The following is a 9,981-nucleotide window of genomic DNA, read 5'->3' as shown; positions in this document are numbered from 1 at the left end:
CCTATTTGTTTTTTTTTTTTTTTATTTCCAATATTCTGGGAGGTGGGTCATAGAGGATCCTGCTGTGATGTATGTCGGAGAGTGTTTTGCCTATGTTCTCCTCTAGGAGTTTTATAGTTTCTGGTCTTACGTTGAGATCTTTAATCCATTTTGAGTTTATTTTTGTGTATGGTGTTAGAAAGTGGTCTAGTTTCATTCTTTTACAAGTGGTTGACCAGACTTCCCAGCACCACTTGTTAAAGAGATTGTCTTTAATCCATTGTATAGTCTTGCCTCCTTTGTCAAAGATAAGGTGTCCATATGTGCGTGGATTTATCTCTGGGCTTTCTATTTTGTTCCATTGATCTATATTTCTGTCTTTGTGCCAGTACCATACTGTCTTGATAACTGTGGCTATTTACCATCAATGAAATCTGATCTGAAAACCCTCCACTTTGTCCCTGTGGGTGGTGGACAGTAGAGCAGAGTGGGGATGGTCTGCCCCAAACACTGCCCCCAACCCTAACAATCTTAAAAATGAAAGTTGGTCTTCAAAATTAAACTATAAATTAATACACATAAAATCTTATAATAGTTATGAGTTATAAACCAAAATACATAAACTGTAAACATCAGGCCCTCTTTCATGGCATGCCACCTCCCACAGCCTTTTCTCCTACCCTCCCCTCTCCTCTAAAGTCCAGATCTATATATCTAGTATCTGAACTGACTCCCCAACTTAGATTTTTCATAGTAACTTATACTAAACTGATGCTCCCCACCTTCTCTGAAGCTTGCTCATCTTTCTGTACTCTCTGTCTCAGAGTCATACCCAACTACCCACTCACCTACGCAAGGCAGAAGTTGGGATATCATTGGATGTCTTCTTCCCTCCCTCTCTCACTTCACATACTACCACAAGTCCCATCAGTCCTAGGTCCTTTAATGTCTCTCTACCCCATTCCCTAGTCACTGCCACGACTTCAGTCCAGGCCATCAGGATCTTACCTGGGTTGGTTACTACAGTAACTTCCTCCTCAAAGACTTCGGAATAATCTTTACAGAATGTCAGTGTGCATGGCACGTCCTATGTGAAACCTCTCACTGGTTCCTCACTGCATACAGAAGAAATCTCAGAGACCCAGCCTGGTGCTTCCTCATTTCATTGCTGTCCTGAAGACTTTTTGTTACTCAAGTACTAAAATATTCACAATTGCCTAAATATACCAAGTTCTTTTGCCCTATCCCCACCCATTGTCCCCTATGTCTAGCTCATTTTCATCAACCCTCAGACCTCTTGCTGACGGTCTCCCACTTTGCAGGCAGATTCTTTACTATCTGAGCCACCAAGGAAGCCCATTAGTAAAATAATTAGGAAGAGATGAGTCTTTACTATGTCTTTAATATAATTTATTAGTAAATCACATAATTTTTAAAATAAGGGCTGTATTTAAATGACTGACTCACAAAATTCTTAAAAATTTAGCAAGCAGCTCTAGCAAGTGGGTGAATGCTGGTTCTTGCATACCACTGCCCACCCTAGATTTTGAGCTCCATAAGAACCAGGATGGTATCTTATTTCCCTCTATATTATCAGCCTATGGCACATGGCAGGTACTCAGTAAATTATTATTGAGTAACTGAATGGACGGACAAGTAAATGAGGTATAACTACCAACTATCCCATCTTTTCTCATATCCTCTAAAATAATTATAGCTTTATCCCTCTCAACTTCCCTCTCTGTCCTTCCCCAAAGGAGGTGGTAGGGGGAGGGGAGGAGCTTTCTTAGCCAAACTAGTTTCCTGCATTGGTGATACAGAATCAGGAAGCTCTTGACAGGAAGCGGGGTGGGCAGGGGTAGAAGAGAAAGTCACACTCCTCTAGAGAAGAAGGAAGAAAGCAAGAAGAGTTACTGCCTGTTGCATTAGTTCTTAGGCTGTTTCCATCACTAAGAAAAATCCAGGCAATGAATAGAAAGGACAATAGCATGCATGTCAGCAAAGCAGGAGAAATAGAAACCTCTGAGCATCTAACTGTCCAGATGTGTTTGGGGAATCTGCCAAATGAGGAACTCTGGAGCATCCAGGGTGTGAGAGAATGGAGAGGAGAGGAAAGGGGAGTCTAAGAAACACTGTTGAGAGTTAAGAACTGCATCCCTGCTGAAAGTCTTCAAGAGATGCAAATAAAGTTCAGGCAGCATGGGCCACACTGATAGAGTCCAAACGCATGATGGTCAAGCTATAAATGAGACAGAATAAAGAGAGGCAAAGTCACCTACGGGGGTCAACACAACTCTGTGAGTTGGAGGAAGGCTATGCCGAATGCATTAAAATCCCTCAATAAAGAAAATGTCCTTTAAAAAAAAAAGGTAAGAAAATTTCCTTTAGAAAGGGAAATTGAAAAACAAGAATCAGGCTGAGAAAGCTCTTGGTCCAGCTCACCCCACACTATGGAAGAAATTATTTAATCATCAGATAATCATTAGGTTCAGCCTCATGTCAGATCCCTGCTGTGGAACTTGAAGCCTATAAACACTCAAATGACCTTACTCAGTCCCCAGCTCCCAAATGCGGCCTCTTGATCAAGTTGGCTTCCCCTGTGGCTTTCCTTTAGGAAGCAAGAAAGTGTGGTAGCAGGCCCTCAGGAACACTGTGCCAGTAATACTTTTCATCACAAATTAATAAAATGACACTCTGACTGTTGTACCTCAGTTTCTCATGATGAGTTCATCAGCATGACTCCACTTCTTCAGGTCTGGGCAGCAAAGGACAAGAGAAAATTTTGGAACCTACCGGGCTCTGGGTAAACTAGCTCTGGGAGAACTAGCATATTTCTCAATCCTAAAGTTCAAGGCCAAAATGACCCAATTGAGATTTCTGCATCTGGATGAATGAACGACCTGGCACTTGAAGATACCCAAGTAACAGGACTCAGGGTGTGATAGTGCCGCCCTGTCCTCAAGGAACACCCCCACACACAGACTGCTACAGAGCTCCATATTCTCCTACTTTTTCACTTGGGCCACCTCAGTTTAAGCATCAGTTGATTCCCCGCAACAGGCCACATGGACCCAGGGAAGATAATGCATCAGTAAGCTATGGTTCCTGGGTAGTAAGAGTTAACCGTTTACTGAAAGCTTACTTTACCTCTACTATCTCATTTTATCTTCAGAACAACCCTATAAAGTATAACCTCCTCAGGCACTGAGATAAAACTTGTCCAGAAATCCCACATAACTACTAAGTGGAGAACTGACACTCCAGACCCATGTCTAATTCACTCCAGGGCCTATGCTCTTCATAGCAATGTCCACTGTCTTGGGATAATGTACACAGCCCAACAGGCCAAGGGAGACTCAATCCTTATGATCCACTCCCTGAGGTTCTTCTTGGTGTGGCCAAACTAAGCCAATGAAAAAGACTGAATCCCCTAGGACCTGTGCCATGGCACTATTTCACTTCACTGATTGTGGGGAACTACAGTATGTACTGGAGTTAATATTATTAATTGGACAGAACTCAGACAAGCCTGCCATGATGCATCAAAGCTAGTCAGCAGCTGCTGCCATTCTTGTAATGTGCTCTTTCATAAACCAGTTCAAGAACAGGTATGTTACTAATCACATTCCTAACAGTCCAATTCACAAATAGCTTCCTTCCAAACCAAGAAGGCAATCACTTCAGCAGGCTGGGTAAAAATGCAAAATATAAGAAAAACATGAGTTCAGACAGACAGAATGAAACAAGGGGAGAGAAAGACTGAAAGAAAACACAGCCCTCATTATGTGGCCTTTTGGAAGCCAAACTTCTATTAGGTTTGAATAGGAGAGCTGAACTCTTCCATGTGTGTGGTTTTGATAGAGTTTACAATAGACTTTCACAAGTTAAAAAGAAAAGTCCATGAAAGCAGGGCTGAGAGTCTGAAAACCCTTTTAAATTATAAAAAGTTACAGATTTGTAACTTGACCACCACTGAACTTGATAGAGAAAAAAATTTAAGAACAAAACATGTTCAAGTTATTTTTTACACAGTGCATCAATGCTCTTTTCAGTCTAACCTAGTTTCAAGGTTTATCCAGAAATTGAAAAAAAAAAAAAAAAAATTAGGTCAATTCTATGATGGCAAATTTCATCAAATAAAATACTTGCTTTAGAAAACTTACCCCAAAATGTTCTTGTATAGATGTGTCTTAACAATATAAAACCTAGCAAGCAGCAAAAACCTAAAAGCTCAAATCTGGGTATGGGGAAATCAAGAGGTTTCTTCCAACTGACTTTGTTTTCTTGCAGTTGAAAACCTTGCTTCACCAAAAATTATTTCCAAAATGGAAAGTTTGGTTTCAATTATCATGGTTGAAATGCACATATGCTTCAGGCGGCAGTGATGCCCAAAAATTTCTACAGAAGTTTCCACCCATGCCTTCTATGGGTGGGAGAGGGCTGAGAGGAAGAGAAAGCCTGGGGCGCTGAACACTTGCTCTTCCCTGGGTCTTTCCAGGGATACACCAGGTGTTGTAAACTCAGCGTTTGGAGAGACTTAGCTGCCTACATCATGTTTTTGTTTTTGTTTTAATAAGATCTGTTCCTGATCAAGGATGGAAAAATAAGCTCTCAGGGTTCTAGGAGCAGGCTGTCCTCCATAAGGATGAGCCATTCTCTCTCTTAGGACTGCTCTCATAAATTCAAGGCACAGTGTTGGGCACATAATGCCCCTTGCAATAAGAGGCATCCTGATGCTTCTGATAAATAAAACCACCACAATTTTAATAAAAATGGACAGCCAACATCCCCCTTTTGTGATGCTTCTTCTAAAAGTTGTGGTTCTCTGCAATTCTTGTGAATATCCCAGAGACTATGCCTGGAAATTTTTTTAACTGTGGTAAAATACATGTAACTTGAAATTTACCCTTTTAAGAATATAGTTCAGAGGCTTTAAGTATGTATATGTTCTTGTGCAACCATCTATTTCCAGAACTTTTTCATTTCCCTAAATTAAAACTCCATGCCCATTAAGCATTTCTCCCTCTCCCCAGACCCTGGCAACCAGTCTACTTTTTGTCTCTATGAATTTGACCATTCTAGATACCTCGTATAAGTTGGGAATTTACTGTAATCCATCCACAAGGCTAATTTCTAGAACTTAAATGAAATCCCAGTAGCCAAGCTACTGTCATTTTCAATGTGTTCTACACACACACACACACAATTTGTCACTGTAGTGATGTCATGGCTCCAAACCACCAAGGCATCTGAAGCCTCAGGGTGTCTATAAAAAAGAGGACTAAGGTAAGGCTTCCTAGGTGGCACAGTGGTAATGAACCTGCCTGCCAATGCAGGAGATGCAAGAGACTCGAGTTCAATTCCTGGGTCAGGAAGATGCCCTGGAATAGGGAATGGCAATCCACTGCAGTAGTCTTGCTTGGAAAATTCCAGGTGTCTTGTGGGTTACAAATCCATAGGAATCAGAGTCTGACAGGACTGAGCACACACGTGTGCACACACACACACACACCAGTGTTGATGAACCCTACAAGAGGAAGTGCTAAGCCCTATGTGGTATCTCACTGTGAGGAGACAGTTCAGATGGATGCAAGATGATGACCTGATAGCCTCTTAATTTTCTCATGGGAATGGTCCCACAAAATCTGCTTTGGATTATAAATATATGAAGGCCTTGAAATAAGCCTTGGTTAGTATCCAAGAACAAATCATGGAGCACAGCAGGGTAATAGATGAACACTAACAATAATAGCAACTACCATTTACTGAAAACTTACTCTGTGCCAGAAAAACTTACTAGGTGCTTTATCTATATTGCCTCCTTTGATCTTCACAACAACTCTATGAGATATGGATACTGTCTCTCTACATCAAAAAGAAATATTAATTCTGAAAAAATGTGACACACTCAAGGTCAAGTTTATGAAATAGATTCACCGCAAACTCTATGTTACCCCTAAGCCCATGTTTTAATTAATAGCCTTTTAAGGTAGAAGTTATTTTCAAAACCTCATGGCAAAGAAAGAAAATTGTTCATTAGAAATCTCTTGGCTGAAAATTCTTAAGCTTAAAAACAGCCCCAATTAAGCTTTAGCAGGTTAAATGTAGAACAAGACTTAGGATCCCTCCCGTCTCTGGAGGTCTGACATGTGATCCTAGGCCAGTCACCCAGTTTCTCTGGCCCCAAGTTTCCCAGGGAACTTGTGAAAGAAGCCTACTTCCTCCTTTTCTCCCCTACCTCAAAGCATTCCATGGGGTCAATTACCCATGCTGAGATAATAAGGCTGATAGCCAAGGATGAACCTACTGGCCAGAGGTTTCAATAGCCTCTTGGAGAGGCAATTTTTAGTTACTGGAGCTTCTCACAAAAGTCAGCTAATCCGCAAATAATTATCTAATACCTACTATGTGTCCAGCCACACTGTAGATAGTGTGGAGTATTCAGAGGTACAAGCAACATTCTTGTCCTTGAGGACCTATCCCCCACTATGGGAACTTACAAGATATATGAAACAAAAGCACAAAGACATCTTGTGGGCGGGCCTGTTATTCAGTACCCAACTATGAGATTCAAACTAGAAGTAATGAAATTAGGAAGAACATCTGCCAGAACCAGAAGAGCTTAAGTTTCCAAGACAAAGTGGAATTTTAAAACAGCCTTGATAGATGAATAACTTTTGGAAAAGTGAAAGCAAAAGGCATTCCAGGCGAAAGAAACTCTGGAAGCTAAGGATCTGAGTCTGGATGTAGTAGTGCACAGGATGAGCGATCACAAGAGAGACCCATAGATCTCTCAGTAGGGGCATATGAGTGAGCAGTAGGAATGGAGACTGGAGCCAGATTTCAGAAGACTTGAATGCCTGGCAGGGTAAGCTGGTCTTAGAGTGGGAACAAAAGGTAGTGAGCTCGGTGACCTGGTGAACACTGGAAGCTGCAAGGTTTGGATTTCTCTGCTTTTGATAGAAGGAAAGCAAAAGAACACGTGTAAAAACTAGAGGTTGCAATGCCAAAGACCTCAGCCATCCCAGTTGAAAGGCACCAGAGTGCTGAAGAACAAGAGAGCTCCTAGGAGGCCAGGGCTCATTACATTTTGGAACATAAAACTGAGAACATAGTAAGTACCCCAAAATGCTTGGGAAGCAGTGATCTGATCTACTGTTGCTAGTCTCAAATGGACCTTTCAGTCCTAATATATAAGCAAACAGGCTTGATCTAGAATCTCTAAACCTCCATTCATATCACCCCTGCCCTCTGTTAGCTACTAGACCAATAAGAGAAGGTGAGGACACTGTACACTTCTGCCCTAAGGAAGCAGGCTTTCAAATGCTCTGTCACCCAGGGGGCTACACAGAATCCAACACTAAGCTCCTGTTGCAAAGGACACTCAAGGAGAGACACTCAACCAGCAGTACATTCAGTCTAAAAAGTCCCAGTTCTCTTCCCAGGAGTTACGTCAAGAGAGACAGCCCCTGGGGGCCTCTTCAGACAAGAGGACACTATGCAATCCTGCCAGTCCTAATGGGGTTTAGAGAGGTTTAATGACATCATTTGCCCCCATGAGATGTAAGACTGGGGACAATCCATGCCAAAGAAATTGTTTATTGAGGTACACTCTAGGCATTGCTGACTTAGTTGACCTGTTACCCTTTAACCAGCTGGTCACCACCTGAATCAAACTGGCGACTCAGAGCACCAGCCCTCCTCCCTCAGGGGTCCACTGGCTCTTAGTCTTCTCACCTCAAGGAAAAGGCAAGCCTCATTCTCCACCAGCTGCAGACTCACAGAATGAAGAAGAGACGTTTTGGCACACAGAGAAGTGTCCCGCCCCTGCACCACACTCAGCACCTTCACAATTAACGAATCAGAGCCTCAGATAACAGCCTTAAAATGTATTAAAATGCATGGGACTGCCAGGAAAAAAATCTCTCGCTAGTTAGATCCAGCTCAACAGAAGTACTGAAATTCCCTTCTGGTAATTTCTATTTCATAAACCCCTGATGAAAGGAGCAACAATTTCTCTAAAGAATATAACTTCCACTATCATTAGGAAACTTTTCAATGCAAATGGAAAGTTCCGAGCAAGTGTCACCTGAATGGATTTCTCTCCTTCTTACTTGAACTTGTGTGTGCATACAGGTATACAAACACACACATACACACACTTTTAGGAAAGACATCAGCTTGGCGTGCTTGTTGACAACTTGAGCAAGTACTCTATGCCAGGCCAGCCCTGCTATGACATGAAAAAACACCCACCAAAGAAAAAACACCCCGGGGAAAGTAGCCAGGAAAGGGAAACGCCTCCTTGAAACAGCCTGATACAGCCCATGCTGAAACTCTTCCCAAACACCAGTCAGGAAGTCACTTCTTTCAGGGTGCTCCGCTGCCCTGCAAACCCAGACCTGTCTCTGCAGAAGCCAGATCTCTGGGGAAAGGGGTTTCCCTGGTCTGACTCTGCCGCCGGCTGTGATCCATCAGTGACCAGGTCTTCCAACCCTGTCTAACCAACGTCAATACAAAAGCTGGTGGCTGCAGCGTGAGTGCGTGTATACATACACAAACACACATACACACACACTTATACACACATACATACCTTTCCCCGTCCATTGTGTGAGGCCCAGCCGGGGTGGCAGCTGCTGAGCTGTGCCTGTACCGGAGGATCCTAGCTCTGTTCTGCTCGGTTCTCCCAGCCAACCAGCAGGAGATCTGATCAGCAGCAGTGATTCAGCATGGCTGCAAATGAAGCCACCTCCCTCTCGATCCTCCTTCCTCTGACTTACTCTCGGCAGCTTCTACCGCAGAATCAGCAGCAGCAGAAAACGTCTTACCCAGAGCTCCCTGCAGCCCTTTCAGCTGCTAAAAGCAGCAACCCACTTGCTCCCCCTCCCCCGCAGGCTTGCTGCTCCTCCGTCTCCTAGGAACAGCGCAGCAACAGCAACCCAAGTGCAAGGCCACCTTTCCAGCCGCTTCCACATCTGCCCAGGCATCCCCAGGCGACCAGCCGACCCCAGTACCTCCTGCCTCCTCTGCCTAGACTGAAAAGACTTGGGCAGTTCCTCACTAGCCCGAGAAATATTGGTCCCCTCCTCCTCCCCTGCCCGCATAGGCTGTGAGTCTGTCAGCCTGGCCAGATTGCTGGAATGAGGAGGCCCCTCTGTGGCTTCCAGTGGACTTTAGCAACCTGGGGAAATTGACTTGTAGGTCACAGCTCATTTTCCAATTCCTCCTCCCAAACTCTACAGCAGCTCTCAGAGTCTGATAGATGAAGAGAAGTTAGGGTAAAAGAGCCTGATGGAACCGAGAAGAATACAGAAAGAAGTAAGAAAAAGGGAACTGAAACAAATACTATTTGACTGCAAGAGGCTAAACTGCAGTAAAGCCATCACAATGGGACCACATGCATTTATTTCCCCAGGCCATAAAGAAAGACCATAAGTCCATAGCACAACCCTAAAACACCTTCCTAAAGTCTCTTATGTTAAAATCTGACTTAAGCTGTAGCTCCAAGCAGTCAGTCTCCAACTAAATCCCCCATCTCCAGTCAAAGACCTCTCACACCCTGGCATCTCCAATTGCCTTTCAAGCCTCAATTCTGACCCACCTATGTGAAAACGTAATGTAGGGGGCATGCTGGAGGCTGGTCTGTACCTCATAGCCACAGTCAAGGGGCATAATTGGGGCAATCAGCCACTGGTGTTTGCGTGTTCAGTCCCCGTCAGTTGTATCCGACTCTGCAACCCTATGGGCTGTAGCCCACCAGGCTCCTCTGTCCATGCGATTATCCAAGCAAGAATACTGCAGTGGATTGACATTTCCTCCTCCAGGGGATCTTCCCAACTTAGGGATCAAACCCACATCTCATGAAGCTCCTGCACTGGCAGGAGGATTCTTTACCACTGAGCCAACCTGGGAAGCTTAGCCACAAAAATGGGTTAAGAAACTTCCTTGATGCCTCAGAAAGACCACATGTGAGCATCTCTATTCTTGGAATCCTCTGTG

At 43.7% G+C, this 9,981-nt stretch overlaps 1 protein-coding gene across 3 annotated transcripts in view; it reads right to left on the bottom strand.

Moving 5' to 3' along the window:
• The window catches only part of KLHL3 (kelch-like family member 3), a 126,956-nt gene extending 117,678 nt beyond the window's left edge, over positions 1-9,278 (bottom strand). The window contains exon 1 of one of the 3 annotated variants that reach the window (XM_010844473.1): positions 8,576-9,278. In XM_010844473.1, the coding sequence (XP_010842775.1) occupies positions 8,576-8,589 (14 nt within the window). In that variant the 5' untranslated portion in view covers positions 8,590-9,278. Of the gene's footprint in view, positions 1-7,716; positions 7,891-8,575 lie in introns of those variants that run through there. The other 2 variants (XM_010844472.1, XM_010844474.1) reach the window with 2 other exon arrangements.
• Between the last annotated feature and the right edge of the window lie 703 nt (positions 9,279-9,981).

The sequence above is a fragment of the Bison bison genome, unplaced genomic scaffold (assembly GCF_000754665.1).
Source record: "Bison bison bison isolate TAMUID 2011002044 unplaced genomic scaffold, Bison_UMD1.0 scf7180017864203, whole genome shotgun sequence".
In the NCBI taxonomy this organism is placed as follows: Eukaryota; Metazoa; Chordata; class Mammalia; order Artiodactyla; family Bovidae; genus Bison; species Bison bison.
Note: the sequence above shows the minus strand (reverse complement) of the source record. Positions and strands in the feature narration are given on the sequence as shown.